The following is a 24,490-nucleotide window of genomic DNA, read 5'->3' as shown; positions in this document are numbered from 1 at the left end:
TTTCAGTACCATTTGGCGTGACAGATAGACGTATACGGGTATTAAAATATAGATAATAATATAAAATACATAGACCACACACACTGATTTTGTCCAAATTTTTTTGCTAACATAGGAAGCCCTATATCCCCATCTGACAAAAAGTGCATGTGGAAATAGGAATGGACCATTGCTGCCGCTTCTTGATAAAAACCTTGACAACTCATAGCCAAATGCATGTGCTATGAAAACAAGCAGCTAGAGCAACAGTACAGCCATATATATCAACGCTGGGTGAGACAGCCGGGTGATGTAAGCTAATCCAAGGCCTTGATTGTTGGACTGCATTGTTGGGCCAATCTGACATAGCTTCCACGAGTTGTTGCATGAGTCGTTTTCAGTGGGTTTCATGAAGTGTGGGAGCATATAAAGAAAAAAAAACATTGTTAATCTACAAGAAAGTGGGATACAGTTCTACCTATCATAAAGGCCCTTACAGGCTAAAATTTGGCAAAAGAGATCTTTTTCCACCTAAAGAATGTGCAAGTTCGAAACAATAAGTCTGATTTGTTTATCAACCTTTAAAACAATACCTAATTACAAAGATTGGCATGGATAATAATATTAGTGAAGCCAGTGCCATGAATTTATCATTTGTGGACAAATAACTTGGAAACAGGGGAAAATACCATCGTCTCCTTTGTAACTAGGGTCTACTTCGCACCAAAATCAAACCATTTTTGTGTAGTTGGGTCACAACACACCTGTTTCAGAATAGACAGTTTGATAAAATCATTAAATAACTTCATGTCAAAAGCACATGATCCTAGACATTTTTATAGCTTAAATTTACATTTCATATTTATATTGATGTGTACGTTCTTCTCCCAATGCTTTCTTTAGCTCTACTGTTGACTGATAAAACAGCAATTTACCCTGGGAATATGATTAATCTCCGAAATAAATTGTGTAGAGAGTCACAATATGAAGTTAAACGATACCTTCCAATTTCTTTACAGGTCGCTAAGGGTGGTTCTTAGTTTTACAAAATTATTTAATTGCAAGTTCATTTGTAAGCATGGAAATATAATTACAACTAAGTATCAGCATTATATTTTAAAGCTACTTATTAAAGAAACTTGAATATCGCTAAAACTATATATAATGTAGGAAAATCTTTATCTTTTGATATATAAAGTATTTATAATTGTGGTAAAATATTTTTGTACAATAGGCAGTTGTTTTGTTTTTGTTTTTATTCCTAATATTAAATTTTAACAGATTACATGAAATAATTTATCAAAAAGAAAATGTCTTACATTAAAAATACACTATTGTACAAATGTTTTTTTAAGCTGCTCTTAGCAATATTTGATTATTTTTTAAAAGCACAATTATCATTAAACAAATTTGTTCATTGATTCTTTTGTTGTTAATAAAGTGTTTTCCAGTAGAAGAAGCCTGAAAGATTTTATAAAGGATGTATTTTGATGAAGTCACTTGTATTTATTTACATTGATACAGTTTTATTTTGTTAATTAATTATATAAATATGGAAAGCAGCTTTTTAAATTTTTAAAAATTAAGTGAAAATTATGTGAGTACAGAGTTTTCTGAGTATTATTAAATTAAAAAATTGCAGGTGTTTTTGCTATGGCTTAATATTTTGACTTTTTCTTTCTAGCATGTAAATAATGGGAAACAAGCTGATTAAAATACCATCTAAAATTGACTTGATATCATCAACACAAGCAGAATATGATTTCCTAAGATATATTGATCGTTTTCCAGCTTTATACAGCACTCCTGTTTTACAAAATGCTGTTTATCGTTACGAGAACTATTGGCTTCCTTTAGTTGCTGAGAAATGTGAGTTTCTTCCTGCTCCATTAGATATAGAATGGGTGTGGCATTGCCATATTTTAAATCCAGTTGCATATGTGGAAGATTGTCGGAGAATTGTAAACACAGTTGTCGATCACAAACCAATGTTTCTTACCGAGTCTGCAAGACAAAAATCGAAAGAGTATTGGAATAATGCATACCCTGGCATACCATATGACATCAACTTGAATGACAGTTCTCCTCCATTGTTAACAAATGCACCAGTAAAAAGTTCTTATGACATTGTCAAAGCTGCTCAACAACAACGATTCTTTAACTACAACACATCGCTCCCACACTACCGAGATATAAAGTTTTTGACTGAAGCTGAGAAAAGGTATCGGATTTTGTTGTTGTTGAAACAAAAACACCCAAACACACTTATTGTTCCATGTTATGACAATGAGTTAATTTGGCATACACACCAACAGTTTGTTTCTGTTTATCAATCAGATACAGAAGAATTACTGGGTAAATTACTAAATCACGGTGACTTAGCTATTGATAGATCACTTGGATCGCATTTAGGTAAGAAGAGTGCAAAAACAAGAAAGTTGTGGAAAAAGACTGGTAAACAATATGGAATTCCAGGAACCATGTATAGGGGGCAACCGCCACTTCCTCTTATGGATAGTGTACCAAATAGATTTGCCAGCTTAATCAATCAGGTATGTCTGTATTGTGATAAAACGTGTTAAGAAATGTTTCTTTGTCACATATGGGTATCCTTTTTGCAAAATTACATCAATCTTGGACTTATTTTCATGTAAATAACGCATTTGTGCATCTAAAAAACTGCATTATAAGTATAAATACAATTGTTTAAAATTCTTATTACATGAGTCTTGAGTTGTTGATTGACTGCATTGTTAGCTGCAGCCCTGTATAAATTATCACTGCATGAAAAATAATATGTGTAAAAGTACAAGCTCTGTTTTCCTAGTATTGTGACATAAAAAGCAAGCATCAATATCAAGATTAATTTTAAAAAGTCTCTTAAACATCTTAAACCTCTTACAAGGGTAAATTAAATCTTCTCATTTTTATTGTTACAAAACTATATGGTTTTATTTTTAAAATACATAGAAATGCTATGTTGCAGAAATAATCAAACAATCTCATCAAAAATTTTCAAATTCTTTCAAATTCCCTTAACTTTGACTCTATAAAAAAGAGTAGAAACCCTAAATAAGGTTTAGTACGATAGCTGCATAAAATATTAAAAATCCTAAGTGTTTTAAAAATATCAGAAAGTGCAGAAAGTAAACATTGTTGTAACAACGATAATGATTCAAAAATAAAAAAATTAAACAGCATGTTTTTTTAAAGAGCTTTCATGTCTTACCAGAGATCACTTGCTTTAGTCTGATCACACTGCATCCTTGACAATTTGTTAATAACAGTTTGGAGATTAAAGAGAGTCTTTTTATACAAAAAGAGAAACCATGTCTCAATAGAAATATAACGTCTTTTCTGGATATACAAAATATTTAAATGTGATCAGGGCTCTTGTAAGAGCCGAAAGGTCTTTAAAAAAAACATGTTTTTTTTTTTTTTATACTCGCATGTATACATCATTTGCATGAGTTTGTTAACTAATGATTCAAGTAACATTTTTTAAACATTAGTTTACTTTTTTTGTATAGCAGTCACAATCGTATGTATTCAATGCCAACCAAGAATCCCGCACCATGCTAGAATCATTCCATTTAAAAGATGTGCTGCATAATGTAAAATTAATGTCCCCCCATATCTTGCATAAAGAAGAAGTCCCATGTCAGTATATTGACAATTATCTTGTAACAGACCTTGGTACAAATTCATTTACATGGAGAATGGTTCATTGTAAAAATCCAACTTTATCTGCAGTTGAGATATTAGATTTGTATGGGAATCTTGTTGGCTCAGCTCATACAATTGGAAGTCATTCGTTACCAGGGTCCCAACAAATTATAGATTCTACCAGATCGTATGCACATAACCCATCCTTTGAACGTGCCATACTCATTTGTGGGTCAAAAGGAGATTGGGGTATTTTAAAATCTTTTTGGTATGGTTTTATAAAAGGAAAACCAAATGTTAGACCTAAATTAGGAAAATTAGTATTGAATTTGTTTCTTCTAAATGGAAAAGATTCACGATGGATACCAATTCAGCAATTGCAACAAAATAAACCTACTCAATTTCAGTGGACGACTGACCAAGGGCCTGGATGGTGTGATCTCGAACGAGGAAACATCACCTTTCCTGGAAATGTTTCTGATGTTGCAGAGTATGTTACCCTTGCCTGTGCTATAGCTGTTTCATTTATTCTTTGTCATCCAAGGCCCCCACCGCCGAAAATTGGAACCACCTATGCGCGTTACCCAGCACCTCCTACAACGAAAACAAATATAATGAACATTGATGCTATGCCGTTCTTAATTGCAGGTGGCTTATATGCATCAATGTTACCAAGATGGTATCATTCACATAGTGAAGGTGCTTACATGTACCAAATTCATCCACAACATATGATTCATCATCATCGATTTAAAAATCCACACAATCGTCGTGATTATAAAGATGGCGATGATGATGATAATGAAGACAACGATAATAATCAACATGATTTTGACAACGAGATTCATCATACTCATTATCAGGATGACTTTGATGATGATTTTGGTTTTGATTCTGATTTGGGTGGATTTCATGACGATTCAGACTGGGATAGTGGTTTTGATAGCCATTGGAGTTCAGCAAGTCAAGATAACTCAGGTCAGATAGGATCTGAAGATTTTTGGGGACCAGATTTTGCAGATTCAGGGTTTTCTGATTTTGGCAGCAATAACTTCGGAGGATTTGGAGGTTCGGATTTTGATAGTGGTTTTAGTGCCTCCAATTTTGGTGTTGGTGGAGATTCAAATTTTAGCAGTGGATTTGACACCTCAGATTTTGGTAATGACGGTGGATTTGGCTGTTCTGATTTTGGTGGTGTTGGTGATTTTGGTGATAGTGGAGGTGGGGATGATGGTGGTGGCGGGGGCTGCGGTGGTGGTGGTGGCTGTGGTGGCGATTAAAACCTTACTTTTAAAAATTCCGAAAGTTCTGCTTTTATCTGTTCACATTTTTAGCACAAATATTTATGTAACACAACATTTTTATGTTTCATTTTTTGCTGGTCTCCTTATATATTTTAATATTTATTTTGTTTAAATGTTACAGTGTAAGTCACCCACAGAGAGTGTATTTCTTATTTCTGAAGGAAACTTCAGAAACTGATTAAGTCATAATTATTGAACCTTACAGAGAAGTGTAAAATGTTTGTTTATTAATACCAAAAACTGTGTGAGAATGCTATTGTCTTAAAACAACATTTTTTTATTTATTTTTTTATTTTTGATACATTGTTATAGTTTTTATGACTTATAATATAACTTGAATTTGTGGCTAACATACTATTTAATCTAATATATACACCAAGGCATAATTTAGAATGTAATATAACGTGCTTGTTATAATACCCATAATACCCCTGATTCGGTGTGTATAATATGCTTAGCTAGTTCTTGGTGCATGTGCATTACAACCTGAAACAAAAAAACAACAATCATCATATTGGTTTTTAACCTTCTACGAGTTTTGTTCTGTCAAATACCATTACCTAACAAAAATACCCAAAGACAATTTTAATTTTTTTTCCTGATTTGTTTACACCTTGGATCTGCCCCTTTTTTTCAGAAAAAAAGCACATTTTTGTTTCAACCTCTCAAAAAACGCAAAAATTAAAATTGTTATATTTCGCAGATATTTAATTTTTCGAGTAAACTTGATTTTTATATTAAAGTTTTTTAATATACAATTCATTTAAAATAAATGTTCATTTACTTTTGATTTGATTTTATTTAAATAATATTTGCTTCGTATAATCATTGAAATATTCGTTTTCTTACCGCAATTTCTCTTTTTAGCTTTTATTTATCTTTAGATCGCCCCCTGCTTCAGACAACTAAAATGTGACTTAGCCCCAATAAAAGCAAATTAAATAACAAAATAAAGCTAATCAAAGAAACTCAATCTTATTCGTTGATTTAACGTCATATACATTAGTGAAATCAAAAAAAATTACTTTTTAATTTTAATGTTTGTGTGTTATACACACATATATATTATATAATATTTCTTTTCTAGTTACTTAAACCTTACTTTAAATAATAAATAAAACGCTAGTACACATAATTTATTACATATAGCTTGTTTGGAATATTTATGCTGAGTTTGTGAGTTTTAATCATTGAAAAAATCAGTGTTCTAATTATCAAGAAATCATGGAAAATCTTGCAAGGGTAACCCCGTGTTCTAATTATCAAGATATCAAGTCTTTCATGTTTGTAAATTTGCGCCAATAGTAATTTACTCTTTCAGTTTAGAGAACAAATTTTCCCGGGTATTCATTTTTGCGAATGGCTAAAACGTTTTTTTTTTTTTTTTTTTATTCTTAATTTAAATTTACGGAAGGAAAACCTATTTAGTTTTTGTAAGAACTTAGCAGATTTTGCGGTAATTAAATATTTTAGATGACAAAATTCATGGTTTTCAGGGGGAATCTGACAGATTGCAGTAGACGACTCAAATCCGTAACCTTTTTTGAATTGTGTTTGCCTTGCTTCCAGTGTACCCTATTATACAAAATTTTAACCTGAGACACAAAAAGGGTAGTGATAATAGCATTTCGACAATTTTAAACCTGTTTTGCCACTTTATATCAAATTTCTCCGGAATTTAATTTGCAAATACCATCAACTCATAAAATTCGCAAAACTTAATCTCCGCGAAAATTCCCTTTTATTCAAATGTCCAGGACTTGTGTAGGGAAATATATCCGAGAATGAAATTAGAAATTTTTGACATAAATTGTCTGTATTATATCTGTTATGCTAAATGTTTTTATTTTTTTAGGTTGCAATGTAAAATGGGTAATAATCTTTTAAAGCTACCATCAGATATTAATTTAATATCTGCAACACAAGCAGAATACGATTTCCTTCGTGTGGTTGATAAATATCCAGCTTTATACAGCACTCCTGTTTTACAAAACGCTATTTATCGTTACGAGAACTATTGGCTACCTTTAATAACTACACAAAGCGGGTCTCTTCCTGCTCCATTAGATATAGAATGGGTGTGGCATTGCCATATTCTAAATCCAGTTGCATATGTCGAAGATTGTCGGAGAATTGTAAACACAGTTGTCGATCACAAACCAGCAATGCTTATTGACTCGTGCAGACAACAGTCAATGGGATGCTGGTATCAAAAGTATCCCAACATACCGTTTGATGTTGATTTGAGTAACAGTACTCCTCCGTTGCTATTTCAAGGTGAATTTAACCAGAAAAGTTCGTATGACATTGTAGGCGCAGCCCAACGCCAGAGAATTTTTAACTACAATTCATCTTTACCTCATTACAGAGACTGGAAATTTTTAAAATCTGCTGTTAAGAGATATAAAATTATGCTGCAAATAAAGAGGGACCATCCTGCTACATTTATTGTTCCCTGTTATGACAATGATTTGGTGTGGCATACGCACCAACAATTTGTTTTGATTTATCAATCAGACACGAAGGCAATACTCGGTCAGTTGCTTGATCATGATGATTCGACAAGTGATAGAAGTCCTGGATCACACCTTGACAAAAGCAGTGAGGAGACAAGAAAGCTGTGGAGAAAGAAGGGAAAAAAGTTTGCAGTTTCCGGAGCAATGTATCGGGGTGAACCACCAATGCCTTTAATTGATAAAGTGCCAAACAGATTTGCATCTTTAATCGATCAGGTTTGTCTGTCTGTCTGTCTTTCTGTCTGTCTATTTATCTGTGTCTGGCTGGCTGGCTGTCTGTTTCTGTTTGTACATGCTCATATTAATAAATTGATAAATAAAGCGTGAATAAAAGTCTAGGAAAGGCTAGAAAAATTATTTTAAGTTATTTATTTACTTATTTTTTTTTAATTTAGAACAAAAATTGTTTCTCTTTCTTTACCAATCAAATTGTTCGCAACATGATGGAAGCTCCACATTTAAAAGATGTTCTCCATCACGCCTCCTTAATGGCACCAAGTTCTGTACATAAAACCAACGTACCGTGTCAATACATTGACAACTCCTTACAAACAAGTTATGGCCTGAATTCGTTTACATGGAGAATGGTTCACTGTCAGAAGCCTACTTTGTCTGCGGTCGAAATTTTGGATTTGTACGGGAATGTTGTTAGTACGGCGCATACTATTGGAAGCCATTCGTTGCCAAATAAGAAACAAGTAAGCGACGCATCTAAATTGTTTACACATAAACCTGCAGTAGAAAGAGCACTGCTTATACGGGGGTCCAAAGGAGACTGGGGTATATTAAAGTCGAGCTGGTTCGGTTTTGCAAAAGGAACACGCAGTACACAAGGAAGACTTGGTTCTTTAGTTTTAAGCTTGTTCTTGTTAGATGGGGGAAATTCAAAATGGTATCCTGTGTCTCAAAGTTCTATAGGTCAACCTACACAATATCACTGGACTACTCAACAAGGAGATGGCTGGGTTGATTTGCAGACGGGCAATATTACGTTTGGTAGTACGGTAGTTGATGTCCCAGAATACATTTCTCTCGGTGCAGCCATTGCTGTATCGTTCGTTCTTTGCCAACCAAGACCTCCACCACCTAAAGAAGATGGAAGAATAGGTCCATATGCGGCTCCTCCATCGAATAGGCCTGGTGTGATGAACATGGATACGATGCCTCTTTTAATAGCAGGTGGTCTTTATGCATCGATGTTACCTAGATGGTATCATACAAGTTGTCACGCAGGATACTTTTACCAAATTCATCCGTTTTATATGAATTATCATCATCATCATTATAGCGGTGGATGTGGCGCTGGAGATATTGGTTATGACTACGATACTGGAGGTAATGATTTTAATGATGTTGGTGGTTGGGAGGGAGGTGATAATGGTGAAAGCTGGGATGGTGGTGATGGAGGCGGTTTTGATTCAGGCGGAGGTGATTGGGGTGGGGACGCGGGTGGCTGCGGTGGTTGCGGTGGTGGAGGAGGATGCGGTGGTAGTGGTGGTGGAGGAGGATGCGGTGGTGGTGGTGGTGGAGGATGCGGTGGTGGTGGTGGTGGTGGAGGTTGTGGAGGTGGAGGCTGTGGCGGTGGAGGATGTGGTGGGTAGCAAGTGTGAATGTTGTTGTTACTTTGTTTTACAATCGCTTCTTTATAAAATGATCATTATTTGTTCGCGTTTGCATTTTATTCTTGTCAAAGTTTTATTTTTAATCGGAATTTTGTCGAAATGGTCGAGAGCGTGATTATCTCATACTAACTTTTTGAACCAGACAGGTTATACTGGAAACGTTTTTCTTTTTTACATTACGCTGTTTGAATTATTTATTCTTTTACTTTCTACTTATTTATGCTATTAATGTCACATCTTTTTCTCCAGTGTGAACAGGAAAAGCAGCAATTTTGTTTTTAATTTGAACTCTGAATTTAACTAAGAGCAAGTCATGAAATAAAATTAGTTTAAATTCTTCGTAAGACATGTACTAATTGTATCTCTATCTTGGTGTGGTTTATATATATTAACACTCCATAAAAGTAATATTAATGTTATGATTTGTATTAGATTGTCCACTCGGTCAGAAAAGTTGAGTAATATGGTAGAAATTACAAGCTGTCAGGAAAAGTGGTAAAACGCATTGAAACGTTGTTTGAAACAAAACTGTTTTGTTATTATTTATCAGAAAAAAGAGAGACTTTGAGTGAGTGGATACCCTAATCAGAATAGTGAAATAGTTTTTTTTTAAAAATTGTATAAAATTGCACATTTCATTTGTATCTTGTTAATAAAATCTGACTGCAAGTCTTTTCTGTAACTTCAGCGTTATTGGTCCGTATAACTTAGAATTTTGAGTCGGGGTTGGGATTGTCAAATCAAAACCGTTAGTTGTAAAAAAAGATTTGATAAGTTGAAAACAATAGCAGCTAAAATTACTTTCTGGAATTTTAAATTATAACTCCCTAAGAAGAGCTGGGCCCGAGGTTAAGAAATTTAGAATTTCATAGTACCTGCTAATTATTATTATTTTTTTTTAATAATTTTTTTCGTTTCTGTCCGCAAGAAAAGTTGAAATAATTTTAACCTACCAGCTTGGATTGAAACGGACCAAGGTGAATTTCCACTTAGGAAGAAGTGGGGACGGGTCGAAAAAGATGTGTGTTCGTGGAAAACTTCATAAAAACTGTAATTCCGTCGAAAAAGAAATATCAAATACAATTACAGGCCTTGGTTGAAGTAAAAGATATTTTCCAAATTTTAGAAAATATTCTTATCCCTAGAAATCCTTGTAACTGTAGAAGATTTTTCTGATGCGCCATACTCTATCTTTATTTCCATGAGTTCTTGATTTTTGTGACGTTTAAGGCTTGGCGGTAGAGGAGCTTATTAGCTGTGAAGTCAGCGCCTAGCTACTGACATCGTAACCCTGGGGACAAGTAACCCCATTTTGACCCCGGTAGTTTGCAGGGTTTTACTCAGCTATGTGCAAGATTTTTATTTCTTTGAAGCTAGAAGAGCATCGAGTATCTCAATAAAGACATTTCTTGCATTAATTAATGTAGTGAAGATAACAAAATTAGAGAGCTAATTAAAAGTACAGATAAATTTGATGAAATACGTTTTTTTGTTCTGTCCTGCAGAAAATGTTTCTTCCATGGTTCGATAATTTCGACTTCAAAAAAAGTTCGTTTTTGCGTGAAAATACTTTCGCGAAAGGCCAAAATCTAAGAAATTAATTTATTCGCTACATCGCATTTGAGGTCTTTACCATATAATCAAGAAATGTATAAAATATAAAAGTTTAGACAAAAAGAACTTTAATTCTACCTCTTCCCCATATACAGTCACAAATTTCTCCCGTTAAACTCAAACTTTAACTCGAGAAAAGGAAAAAAAGAGACTTGATAAATATCAACCTCGTCCCCAGGTGGGTTTAAGGGCAGAAAAGTTTCTGCCTTTAAACCCACCTTGCATCTTTCTCATTTCACCATCTGTGATTGTTAGAGAGAAAAAAAACCTCATGGAAAAGATTTAAGGTAAACTAAGCTAACGTTCGGTTTTCCGTATTTCCCCGACTGTGCGTAGAGACGAACAGACGTCAAAGCTGCCTGTCTAATCATTAAGAAATATGAACGGACGAAATAATTTTACCCTAATGTTTAAAAGGCAGGAAAGCACACAGTTTGCTGCCGTATATGTCATTGGAGCGGTTTGCGTTCACCTTTAGCTCCACAAGCAAAAACATACACATCCTGCTTTCCTAAGTTTTAGCTAAAAGTATAAAACGACTGATAGGCAACAGTTTTTATTATCGTAAGCAGAACCACTTCTTCATCTTACTAAAAAATACAATCCTTACGGCAGTGGAAAGAAAAATATAAATGAAAGCATCAGATATGTAATCGATGCAGTAGCAGATTGCCATGATGTCGTGGGCATAAGGTGGTATTGGTTTGTTCATCGTGTACATGTAGAAGTAGACTTGATCAGGAAGTAGCATGAACAAAACAAATGTTAATATAATCAACGACGGTACAAAAAATCCTTTCGTTTTTCTTCTGATTTTAACATTTGAGTAGTTTTCTTTTGAGCTTTCTTCTTCGCAGGTTATTTCATTTTCCGGATAATTACGTGTTACTGTAGAGTCGTCACGAACTTTGTTATGGCGCATTTTACGAAACAGGTAACCATACGTGAAACTTATAACGAGGATACAGATGATTTCAGCGCCGGGATAAACATACAATGCGCTGATTTTATACACGCTGTTGTGATCTGAAGGAATATACAAAACCATGGTCAATCCAAACAGTAAACTGCAAATCCAAATGGTAGCTAGAAGCCATATTGTTTTTCTGCGTGACCAAAACAACGGATAACGCACACTTAAATAGACCTCACAAAATCGATCTATGGTTAATGTTATAATAATTGAGTAGTATAGGGTGGAAAACCCTGTATTTTTCAAAACAAAAACATAAAATGCTGTTTCTGGTGCGTTTAGATACGTTAGAATATGTTTCAACGCTCCGCTCAAACATAATAAAATCTCTGATAAACTCAAATGGACAAGAAATAGTTTTTGGCTGTTATTTTGATAGTTAGAATGTAAAAGTAAATATATTCCAAACAAATGCAAAAACATTCCAGTTAATCTTCCAAAAATTTCAACGATTATCCCTATAGCAGACATTTTTTTGTCAAGTCAAACTCTGTGTTAGCTTGTGGTCGTAGAGTCTCAGGCTTCTGTTCTAAAGTCTGCGAAAAGGAATTGTAGATTCATCAACAACTTGTTTTTCTATGATAAAACGGCTTATGAAATATTTATAAACATGAAACGAAAAGAAGGAAAATAGTAATGAGGATTTTTATAAGAAAAGTGTGCTTTTTTATTTTTTCATGTTAAAAATAATTTCATGCTATTTTTAATATTGGAAATAATTTTATTTAATTTTTTATATATACATATATTTTTATTCCTATCGTTAAAACAATATCAGGTTTTACGTAAATTTGTTGAAAACAAAAATTGTAACTAAACATTTTAATTTTTTGACTTCCTAAGCGTTCTGTGGACAGCTCTGCTTTTGCTGCTTTCAGCTACTAAACAATGGCGTAGTCTACAAAACGGAAGAGGGCCACTGCCCTAACGCCCAACTCCTAATAATAACAAACACAAAAAAGTATTTTTCCTTTAGGTAGAAAATGTAGCTAAACAACAGACCACAAAAATCACCAGTTAAAAAACGAAATATTTGCTTAAAATTGGTGAAACTTTTTTTTGAGTCTTGTGGTTCCAAAAAAAAATGTGTATATTTCAATGACCCCATTTTGACCCCATATGAACCTGTTTTTATCTTCAGAAATGTATGCACATGTGAAAAAATCCACAAAGTCTTTTTCTAAACATTGTCATAGCCATCTATTGCTTCTTACAGATCTGAATGACGCGATATCATACGCGAAACGTCACTACGATATATCCAAAACATATTCTCAATGAACTTTCACCGACATCCAGTATATAAAAATATATTTGATACTAAATGTAACAATAGGAATAAAAAATGTAATGATTAAACTATTAAAATATTTCTTCACCGTGTTGTTCAAAATAGAAAAGTCACGCTCAATTAATAAACTCTCCATCACAGTGAGTTAATCATTAGACTCTTTCCCAAGCACTTACGTTATGAAACGATGCTGGAGAGTGATTACAAAACATCAAATGTTAGACAGCAGCAGTGACCTGAGGACCAAGTTTAACGCTTTAACCTGTAAAGCAGAAATACCCAGGCGCTCAGATATAAGGACTTTTGTCATCATAAATATCGTTGCAGTCACTACAGTTAAAACAGTAAACGAGTCCAGAGCGTAATAATTTGGATAATTTGGATATTTTGTCCTTAAAAGCAAAGCAGCTACCTGGCTTCCTCTTAGAAGAAAATATAAGTTTAACATCCTAATGCGCCAATTTCTACTTAGAATTTATTATTATTATTATTATTACTAGTTGATAAGGCCGGTTGAGAAATCCATTTAGTCAGAAGAACTATGTTTTAGATGTTTTCAGTGACGTCAGTAACTTATCCACAAAAAAAATTCAGAACCTTCTTGAACTTGAGCTTGAAACGCTGATCAAGATATGATCAAGTGCTCTTGATGAAGAACGGTTAATGAGATATAAGGCTTGAAAAATCGTGCTGACGTCAGCAAAGTTTCCTGAAAGTATTAAAAAATGTTTAGGAAGTTTGTATACCCATTGTCTTCATCGTATAGACCTTGAAACGCTGAGCAAGAAAATGTATAGGATCATGTACTTTTGACAAACGGTTGCAGAGATATTAAGGTCTGAAGGTTTTTTGATGATGTCATCAACCCGTCTATTCCGAAACGGATTTGGGGATCCAGGTTTGGGAAAATTACCCAAATTAGTCATAGGTGGTCCCTAGTTACCCAGGTGAAAAATCATTGACGTCACCAACTGGTTTCCAAGCTATTTAGCCTCAAAGTTTTAGGTGCACTGTAATGGCTTCATTAATTTAATATAGGATATTGACGGTAAAGTAGTGTCATTTTCGTTTCGCCGTAAAGTCAGAAAATTTAACATATTAGACATGCTTTTTTTCGGTTACATCAAAGAAAATTTCGGTAAGATCAAAGGAAAATGAACATATCCACTTTGCCTGTTACAGACAGACAGAACTGGCGTATTATTATATAGACTAGTCGATAAGGCCCGTGGAAAAATCCACTTAGGCAGGATAACAGAGAAAAACAACCGTCATTTAAATTTTGATGACGTCAGCAGAGACATGTCAGAACACAAAATGTTTTTTTTCAGAAATGTGTATGCCTGTTGCCTTCATCGTATAGATCTTGAAACGTTGAGCAAGAAAATGTATAGGATCATGTACTTTTGACAAACGGTTGCAGAGATATTAGGGTTTAAAGGTTTTTTAATGACGTCATCAACCCGTCCATTCCGAAACGGATTCGGGGACCCAGGTTTGGGAAAATTACCCAAATTTGTCCTAGGTGGTCCCTAGTTACCCACGCGGTGAAAAATCATTGACGTCACCACCTCGTTTCTAAGTTATTTGGCCTCAAAGTTTTAGGTGCACTGTAATGGCTTCATTAATTTAATCTATATAATAATACGCCAGTTCCGTGTCTCTGTGACAGGCAAAGTGGATGTCTTCATTTTCCTTTGATATTGCCGAAAAATGCATGTCTAATATGGTAAATATTTAGACATTACGGCGCGACGTCAATAACACCACTTTAACGTCAATATCCTATATTAATATTTCTGCAACCGTTTGTCAAAGATATATGATCCTATACATTTTCTTGATCATCGTTTCAAGGTCTATACGATGAAGGTAACAGGGATATAAATTTCTGAAATTTTTTTTTTGCGTTTTAACGGGCCATTGCTGACGTCAGCAAAATTTAAAAACCCTTTTATGTGTTTTGTTGTTCGTAGAAAAGTTATGATCCTATATTATTTTGATCAGCGTTTCAACCTCTACACGTTACAGGCAACGAATAAACTAAATTTCGCCAATTTTTTTTTTTTTTGGATTTGCAATGCTGACGATAGCAAACCAACATTTTCAATGTCCTATGCCTAAGTGGATTTCTCCACGGGTGTTTATCGACTAGTCTATATAATAATACGCCAGTTCCGTGTCTCTGTGACAGGCAAAGTTGATATCGCCATTTTCCTTTGATGTTGCCGAAATTCTCTTTGAAGTCGCCGAAAAAATTATGTCTTCTTTGTCGTGAAAAGCTGCGAGTTTTATGTGGTTTGTTAAATGAAGTTCTAGCACAAAGTAACGGAAATTGTGTTTGCAAAAAAGATGGCTGTTCTTTTTAAGCAATTTCTACTTTTTCCTTCAAAATAAATCTTTACAAAGCATTTAAAAAGGGGCATGGTATATAAATGAAGTATAGAAAGGTTTCTGTAAGGTTTGTTTATGTTTTTTTCAGTTTTGATGATATTATTGATGCGAGACATGTTTGTTAGCTAGCATCATAAAACCAACCACACCAACAACAACCTAATAGCTAGCTAGCTCGGACTTTATAAATATGTAGCCATGTTCTTTATACCTAGCTAAGTCTCCAGTTTATATTCAACTGACCAGCTATTAGCTGCTGTAGCTAGCTTATGTTTGCTTCAGTTGTTTGTTGCTTTTTACATGTAGCTAAGCTAGCTACCGTAGTGTTATCTTAGTGGTCTTTGCTAAGAATGTGACTGTAACTTATTTTAATTGACATTTTAAGCTTAAATTAACAAGCCACAACAACTTTTAAAAAAGTATTACATAATATTTAAGAAGAGTTTAGGGACTGTTTTTAAGCAAATAATGTATTTTTCACAATTTGTGTATGCAAATAATGTATTTTTCACATTTTGTGTAACTAAACTTATATACATCGGTTACATGCAATATGACGAAACGATTTTTATTTAACAGGTAGTAATTCTGGTACCTTAAGTGTAGTGATTTTTGTTGTTCTAGATGTTCTGACTAAAATGTTTTTGTTTATGGCATTTTGTCTCAATTAAGAAAAGTTTCAACTTTTTTGAGGGAGTACAACACCGAAAAAACCTGTTTTTTTTTTTATATTTTGTATAAATTCTTACCGGGCAGGACTCTGTACAACATACCGAAATGACTGATCCCTCTCTATTTATAAATTTGATGCGTTCCAAATCACAGTTTTTTGAAATTTTGGGTAATATTTAATGAGTACAAGATGCAAATACTGATTTTTGTTGAATCAGAAGTATTTCCTACAACCATTCTTTTTTTACACTTTTGTGGAGAAAAAGTGTATGCAATATCATCAGAATAACTGATTTTGTTGCAAACTGTTTTTCTTTTTCACATTTTGGATTGAAATATTGTTATAAAGGGCATATATCAATAGACATATATATACCAAAATAATTAAATTCTGCAAACTTTGATTTTGTCGTTCACCTCTCATCTTTTATATTTTGATTAAACTTTTGAGGAAAACCATAGGAATTATTTAGAATTTGTATTTTGTGTTGCAAATTTAGTGCAAAAATTTAACTGTTGTGAGGGAGGACCATATGCAATTATATATATACTAAAAATAATAATTTGATATTCTACAAGTTGTATTTTTGTATGCACTTAAATGACTGCTTTTTCTGAGTTAAATTTGATGGGTTTCATATCAATTTTGTGGAAGATTTTATGGCTGAAGACAATATAGAACATGCCAATTGAACTGATTTTTGTTCATATTTTGATTTGCTCCTCATAAACCTTTGTGTTCTACATTTATTGTAAACTTTTGTGAGGAAGGACCATATATATATACAATGTTTTCAAAATAATGATTTTTGTTGATTTGAAATTTACTCCTTGCTCATTGCTTTTTCGACATTTCAGGTTAAAATGTTTGGTAAAGTCAGTACGGATCATTAGACAAAAAATTGTTTTGTTAACCGGTTAATTTTTACATTTTGTGCATATTTTTGCGGGAGAGGATGGTATGCAACCAAATAAATGATTTTTCAAAGTTTAACTTTTTGTTTTTAGGTGTTTTGTGTTTGTTTAAGTTTGGCTTTTTGATATTGTTCAGGTTGTATTGTTGTATAAGCATTTAGGGAAAAGACAATGTTTAAAATGCTTAAAGAACTTATTTCATAGATCTGTGCTTTCTGTTGCAAGCCTTTCTTTTCGACATTTCAGATTAAAATATTGAAGGTTTTCAACATAATCACATAATAAGATGTATCCATATTTGAGATATGTGTTATTTCTGACATTATTATTATTGTTGTCGTAACTGTCTGGGTTGTGACTGTCAATGTTGTAACTTTCTACTAACTAGATTTTACCCCTTGCACGCCGTTTTTCATATTTTGTCTGAAGTTTTGTTGGGAGGATTTCATGCGATTTGACATTTGATATTTTGTGTTAGATTTTAAGAACTTTTTTGTTAAATTATGACTTATATACTTTCTTTTTATGCATTTTCAGATTATTTTTTTAGTAAAAGGCATATTCAATATACTGAAATATTTGCTGATGTCATCAAAATTCAAATGACAGAACTTTTCAATTGTTTTTCTGCCTAAGTGGATTTTTCCACGGGCCTAATCGACTAGTCTCTTATAATAATACGCTAAGTGTGTCCGTCTGTCTGTGACAGGCAAAGTGGATGTGTTCATTTTCCTTTGATGTAGCCGAAATTTCCTTTCAAGTCTCCGAAAAAGTTATATCCATTTTGCTAGCAGGTTTACTTTGTTTACATCACGTGATCAAAATGGATCAACTTGATTTGCTGAAATAAATTTAACGGCTTTCTGTACAAAAATGGTGTCCCTCGACACCGAAAACAACAACAAAAAAAGAACGGTCCCTTCGTCTTGAAAAAAGTGCAAAAAGTAATTCAGACAAAGAAAAGTCCAAGAAGTGAATTAAGAAGTGGTAGCTAGAGCTAGAAGTAAAGTAGTAAAGTTAGAAATAGAAAATAAAGGCTAGAGTTTGAAGTGGATTTAAAATCAATAATAGTAAGAACTTTGATGTTTTTAGACGTTTAGTTTTTATGTCACTGGAGCAAGCAGACTCGCATTTTCCAAGAAAAGCCTCAAATTCTTGAAGTTTTATATTTTAGCGCTTTTTTAAAAACAAACCTAGCCGCCATATTTGTTTATGTTTTTGTTGCATAATTAATGTATTCCCTGGTGCGTAACTAATGTGTTTGTCCTAAAATTCAAAATGCTACATAAAGCTGTTAGCTGACTAACAAACGGAAAACTTTGGTTTGTTAAACTTACTGCTCACCGTTATGTTATTATTTTTACATTACTATTGTTTTTCTTTATATGTGTTTTAATAAGCATAAATAGCTAGCTTTAGTTTTAGCTAAGTGTTCCCAGGTTAAGTATATTTAACTGGGGGTCTTAGCTACTGTTAGCTAGCTAATGTTGGCCTCCAATGCCTGCTCCTCTCATCCCATGGCAAGCTCTAACCTATGACTTATATTGTTATTCCTTTTTTTTAATTATCTATAGCTAGCTACCTTAGTTTCCTTAACTTCTTTTCTTTTATGAGCACGATACAAAATCTTTAAAGACCTGAACTTTTGCAGATGTATTTTATATTTCTTTTCGCATTTCCTGTAAACTTTACAAAGGGACCACGTGCAATATGACAAGTGGAATTTTTTTTTCCAGAATTTAAAGCGTGCGTGTTTATTTGCCTTTATTGTTTTTTTTTTCTGACATCCTGTTTAACTTTCGTCAGCCTACATGTAAAATGCCAGGTTATTTTTACAGGGGGGTGTAGACATTTGATTGGAAATTTACATGGGTTTTTGACTTTATTTTAATTTATGAAAGGATGGTTGTTCGGTTCGGGAAGGTTGTTCGTGTTTTTGTTTGTGTTGCAAACTGCTGTTTTTTAAAATTTTCTTTTTTTTGTGGGAAAAAGACCACATGCAAATATACTGAAAGCACAAATTTTGTAGAATTGGCCTCCACTGAAGGCAGTTGTGTAAGCTAATAGCTTTTTCATAGTTCGTATTATAAACTTTTGTTGGGGAGAATTAAACTGTATGTGATGTCATTTTTGCTGGAAGAAAATTCCATGGTTTCACGTTTTTGTTAAGATTTTTATAATTGTGGTAATATATAACTGTGTTTGGTGATGATGAAAAAACTTTTTTGTATTTTATATTTTATGAAATGCCTGATTTTTCTATAATTTAATGTGTTTCATAACCTTTTTGTAGAAGATTTATGGACAATAGCAATATAGAACATGCTAAATGAACTGATTTTTGTTGATTTGGATGTGCTCCTCAAAAACCGATCTGTTTTACATTTTGTGTTAACTTTTGTGAGGACGGACCGTATATGCACTTTGTTTTCCAAAAATAATATCTTTGTTGATTCAAATTTACTCCTTCTTTATTTTTGACATTCACGTTTAAAATGGTTGGTAAAGGTAACTACAGATCATCATACTAAGGAAAAATTTTTTGTGTTCTTAACCTGTTAATTTTTACAATTTGTGTATATATATTTTTGGGAAACAGGATAGTATGTAATCGAATAAATGATTTTCCAGATATAAATTTGATGTTTTTTGACACTTCTGATTGAAATATTAAAGGTTTTCAACGAAGTAAATATTTGAGATGTCTTATTTCTGACTTTATTACTGTATTATTGTAAGTGTCGTACTTGATTCTATACATTATTTTGATTAGTGTTTCAAGCTCTTCACATAATCTTTGTTGATTCAAGTTTATTCTTTGCTCATTGATTTTTTGACATTTATGTTTAAAATTGTTGGTAAAGGGCAGTACGGAACTAAAAGAGAAAATTTTTGTGTTCTTAACTGGTTGATTTTTACATTTTGTGTAAATTTTTGTGGGAGAGGATGGTATGCAACTGAAATGACTGATTTTTCTAGATTTAAATTTGATGTTTTCCAAACTATGGCTTTTTTATATTTTTGTATAAGCGTAAGGGAAAAACAATATTTAAACTGTGTAAAAAACTTATTTTTGTTGATTTGTGCTAACTCTTGGAGGCCTCCTTTTTGACACTTCAGAATAAAATACTGAGGGTTTTCAACATAATCACTTATAAGATGTATATACATAATTGAGATGCGTTATTTCTGACATTGTTATTATCCGTGTTGTGACTGTTGGTGTTGTAACTGTCGGTCTTCTTACTGTCGGTTTTGTGAGTTTAGTGTTGTGAGTGTCGATGTTTGAGTGTCGTTGTTGTAACTTTTTATCAACTAGATTTTACACCTTGCAAGCTGTTCTTTTTTATTTTGTGTAAGATTTGTGTGGAGGATTTAATGCGATTTGATATTTGACATTTTGTGTAAGATTTTAAGAACATTTTTTTGTATATGCACTGCTAACGTCAGAAAAACATCTAAAAGAACCTATTTTCCCATTGTCCTTCTGCCTAAGTGGATTTCTCCACGGGCCTTATCGACTAGTATAGGATATTGACGTTAAAGTAGTGTTATTTTCGTCGCGTCGTAACGTCAGAAAATTTAACATATTAGACATGCATTTTTCGGCAACATCAAAGGAAAATGAAGACATCCACTTTGCCTGTCACAGACACACAGACACACTTAGCATATTATTATAGAGATATATATTTCAATATTTTGCTTCGTTACAAACTTCAGAAAATAATATTCTGCTATAAATGTTGAACCAAAAATATATATATTAAAGTTACAATAAATGTATAAAAATTTTCAATAAAATGTTATAGAAGGTTAAAAAATAAATAAAGAAGTTAATATACAGAGTGTCTAGAAAAGTGTAGCTGAAGAAGAAAGAAGCTGAAGAAGCAAGACGTAAAACACTAGAAGTACATACCAAACACTCCGCATACTCTTAATCAACAGTTTATTATTAATAAAAACAAATTAAAATTCTAGCATTGTGATATGGTTTTTAAAAGAATTAAAAGTTTCAACTTCTCTAATATTCCTGGGTATGGAATTGTAAAGTTTAGCCCCTAGAAAGAGGAAAGACTTTATTCCAAATTCCAACCCAACTTTAAGGAATTTCAATAACAGCCCTTTATTTCGAGTGTTTATTCCGTGTTCATTAATCATAAAATAACTTCTCAAAGGAGTACAAACGTCATTCAACATACATCTTTTTACTGTTTAACAACATTTGATTTTTATTTTATTGTGAATTGAAGCTACAGTCTCACCAATGACTACTGATGCCCGGTTCTCATTACTTTGTGAGCTCCTTTTGGGTTGAAGTAAGATCTAAGTTTAATACTATAATATACTTTATACACAGTGCCGTAACCACGAATTTCGTTTTTGGGGGGGGCCAGCCTAGTTTCAGTATCTAAGGAGGCCCCACCATGGTTGGGGCTGACGGACCAAAAAAATTTTTGAATTTTGAGTGCGCTAGATTGGCTAAAACAGCCTTTTTGAGAGTACTTTTTAAAGAAATTTAATCACTAGAAATCACGAAAATAAAGGAAAATACAGACAATTGCTCCAGTTTTCTGAGTTTTTTTTTTAAATCAGGGAATAAACGTTTACATAAATTTCATGAACAAAAGACTAAAAATGTTATCTATTGTAATAGCCAAAAGTGTCTATTCTGCTTTGGTGTTTATCGATAAATTCATCTCCTATTTGAGTTAAATCCATTTTGTCAACGGAATCAGTATGAATATGGAGGACCATCAAATTGTTCAAACGTAAATTCGTGGTTGTTGATCTAAGGTACGTTTTGACTCGTTTCAAAGCAGAAAACGATCTTTTGCTGATGGCGTTTGTGGACGGCATTACCAACAACAATTTCGCTATTTTGACAACTTCACTTAGAAGAGTTCTTTGAGATTGATTAAAACTTTGTAACAGCTTGATTAGATCGGTTACTTTGAATTTCTCTTTGTCGTAACCAAGGTTGGATGCGATGACTGGGAGTAGCGGTATTTGGACTTTAGCAAGTGACTCGTTGATATCTCCTTCGTAAAAACGACAAACTGCTTTCAGATGACTTTCCCATTCCTGACCAGTGATCGATTTTAAAAGAACTTCCTGTAAATTGACGTATGTCTTGTAATCAGGTTGATCGAATCTTTGTTGGATGTAGTTAATAACTAGATCGAAAGTTTCAAAGTAAACGTGGCGATAGTGATCTTTGGCAGTGTCATGAAAATGATATGTTTCAGGAGGGCCATCTGATACTTTGTTAAAATAATCTGGCATCTTTCTTTTTCGTGGGAGTTTAGGATCAGATACTCCGAGTTGTGATTTCCAGACAAGAACTCGCTCCCAAAATAGCTCAAACAATTCGTTGCTTCTGATCTTCTCTAACACAGCCAAGACTTCCGACACCCGTTGCTGTCCCTCTGCTGCCGAAATATCTCCTTGGAGAGACCTGCTAAGATTATCTGTATGTTTCAATAGGGTTTCACCAAGACAACAGCAGAAGACAAAATTAAAACTAGACATAACAGTCATTACTCCGTTGATTCTCGCTCTCATATCTGGAAGCTTAACATTCGATAATGACCATGTCCAAAGCTCCATTAATTCCTTATGGTTTTCAAGAAAGGATTCAAGAACCTCACCTTGCACAGTCCATCGTGTAGGAGAAAACTCATGGACCGACTTGGATTCATTTCCTGTTGCTTCTCTGATATTCTTTAATTGTGTGTCTCTCTTTGGCGATTTTTTGACAAGTTTACATATTTCATAGGCAGTTCCAAACGCTTCTTTAAGTTCAGGGATTTCTTTTATCACATCCGGGTTTGTTGGTGCTGTCGTTGTAGGTGTCGTCGTTGTAGGTGTTGTTGTTGCTTCTTCGTTTCTTCGTCTGAAAAGCAAAACAAGTGTAAAGGTTGCTTGGATAACAGTTATGGGATGAATTAAAAAGCAGTGGTGGGGTTAACAAAGTAATTAAATATTTATTTATTAATTCAGGTCTAATGAGCCATTTTGATAAATCACTTGTTTTCTTCGGCATTTTCACTCTTTTTCAAATTAGTCTGTTACTTTGTTAATTCTATATTCTTACACGTTTTTTTTTTTTTTTTTTTTGAAGTCAGTCCAACTCGTTCTCGTCTTCTCACAAACACTATTTTCAGAATGTAGTTTCCATCCAATTTCATCATCATTTCCATGCAGCAAACACTATCAGAATGTAGTTTCCATCCAATTTCATCATCATTTCCATGCAGCAAGTATAAGAGTCACGCGTTTTAAATAAATAAAAGAGTGGAAATCGGTTATAAATCATTCTCAATAAGTGTTTAGTTTGTTTATATATAACAAATGGTCTTTAGACATAAGACAAAACGTTTTTCTTAACTTAACTGGAGCATGATGAAGATGGTCTGCCAGGTCGTTGAAGTAAATTAAAAGACCATATGATTTAAGCTTCTCGATAAGTACGCTGTGGCTAACAGTATCAAAGGCGCGACTTCAATCCATGAATACTGCTCCGACAAGTTTTTATCATCGACTTCATTTCGGATATGGTCCACGAGAATAGTAGCTACAGATTCAGTTGAACGGTTCTTTCTATATCCAAACTGACAGTTGTTTAACAGACGATTTTCTTCCAAGTAATTTATTAGTTGGGTATGTACCGCCTTCTCCAGAATCTTTGAGAGTGTTGAACAGAGATTGGTCTGTAGTTCAAAGGATCCATGGAATTTCCACTCTTGAAGACCGGTATGATCTTTGTTTGTTTCCATAGTGACGGGACGGTTGATGATTTTAATGATAGGTTGATTATGTGTGTAAGAGGTACTGATATTACGTCAGCCACATCTTTCAGAAGGGAAGGTGGAAGTTGGTCCAGATCTGTTGCTTTCGTTCGTTTAAGTGTTCGTATTTCTTTCCGAACAAAGGTTAAAGATACATGCGTGAAATGAAATCTTGAATTAATTCTTGAGCGAAAAACCTTTGGCATTCTCCATACTAATTCAACCAGCTTGAAACTGTTTTTCTTTATTTTATTTACTACGGAAGCAAAGAAATCTCTAAATTTTGATACTTTCTCGTTTGATTCTGATTCACTTGATGATGGTGGTGTTTTTTTTTCGACGGAGAGATTTTCTTGATAGCTTTCCAAAAGTTTTTAGGATTTAAACGGTTTTCATTAAGGAGATTCTGATGATATTTGCGCCTGGCTGATCGAAGAAGATCTGTACACGTGTTTCGAAGCCTTTTGTAAGCACTCCAGTTTTCTGGCGATTTGACTTCTTGCTTTTCTCAAAAGTTTGTCTCGCTGATCCATGTGCGGTTTAACAGATTCGTCTAACCATGGAGTTGGTTTTCCTTTCACTTTTCTCGTTACAAATGGTGCATGATGGTCGAAAACATTGTTGAGAATATTTGTAAACAAAGTAACTGCATTATTCACATCAGTTTCATATAAGACGGAATGCCAATCAGTTGATTTAAGTTCTTTGACGAGTTCTTGATGGTCATAACGTGTAAAGTGTCTCATTCGTTTG

At 33.6% G+C, this 24,490-nt stretch overlaps 2 protein-coding genes across 2 annotated transcripts; both read left to right on the top strand.

Moving 5' to 3' along the window:
• Positions 1-1,503: 1,503 nt before the first annotated feature.
• LOC130644637 (uncharacterized) lies at positions 1,504-2,520 on the top strand. Its single transcript, XM_057450318.1, has 2 exons — positions 1,504-2,200; positions 2,392-2,520. Exons 1-2 carry the CDS (start codon positions 1,674-1,676, stop codon positions 2,393-2,395), a joined length of 531 nt encoding a protein of 176 aa, XP_057306301.1. The 5' UTR covers positions 1,504-1,673; the 3' UTR covers positions 2,396-2,520.
• On the top strand, positions 2,393-9,147 carry LOC130644636 (uncharacterized). Its single transcript, XM_057450317.1, has 3 exons — positions 2,393-2,531; positions 6,805-7,681; positions 7,861-9,147. The coding sequence occupies exons 2-3, from the start codon at positions 6,818-6,820 to the stop codon at positions 9,064-9,066; spliced, it is 2,070 nt and encodes a 689-aa protein (XP_057306300.1). The 5' UTR covers positions 2,393-2,531; positions 6,805-6,817; the 3' UTR covers positions 9,067-9,147.
• The last annotated feature ends 15,343 nt before the right edge of the window (positions 9,148-24,490 follow it).

Source organism: Hydractinia symbiolongicarpus, chromosome 5, assembly GCF_029227915.1.
Source record: "Hydractinia symbiolongicarpus strain clone_291-10 chromosome 5, HSymV2.1, whole genome shotgun sequence".
Taxonomy (NCBI): Eukaryota; Metazoa; Cnidaria; class Hydrozoa; order Anthoathecata; family Hydractiniidae; genus Hydractinia; species Hydractinia symbiolongicarpus.
This window is presented reverse-complemented; position numbering and strand designations above follow the sequence as displayed.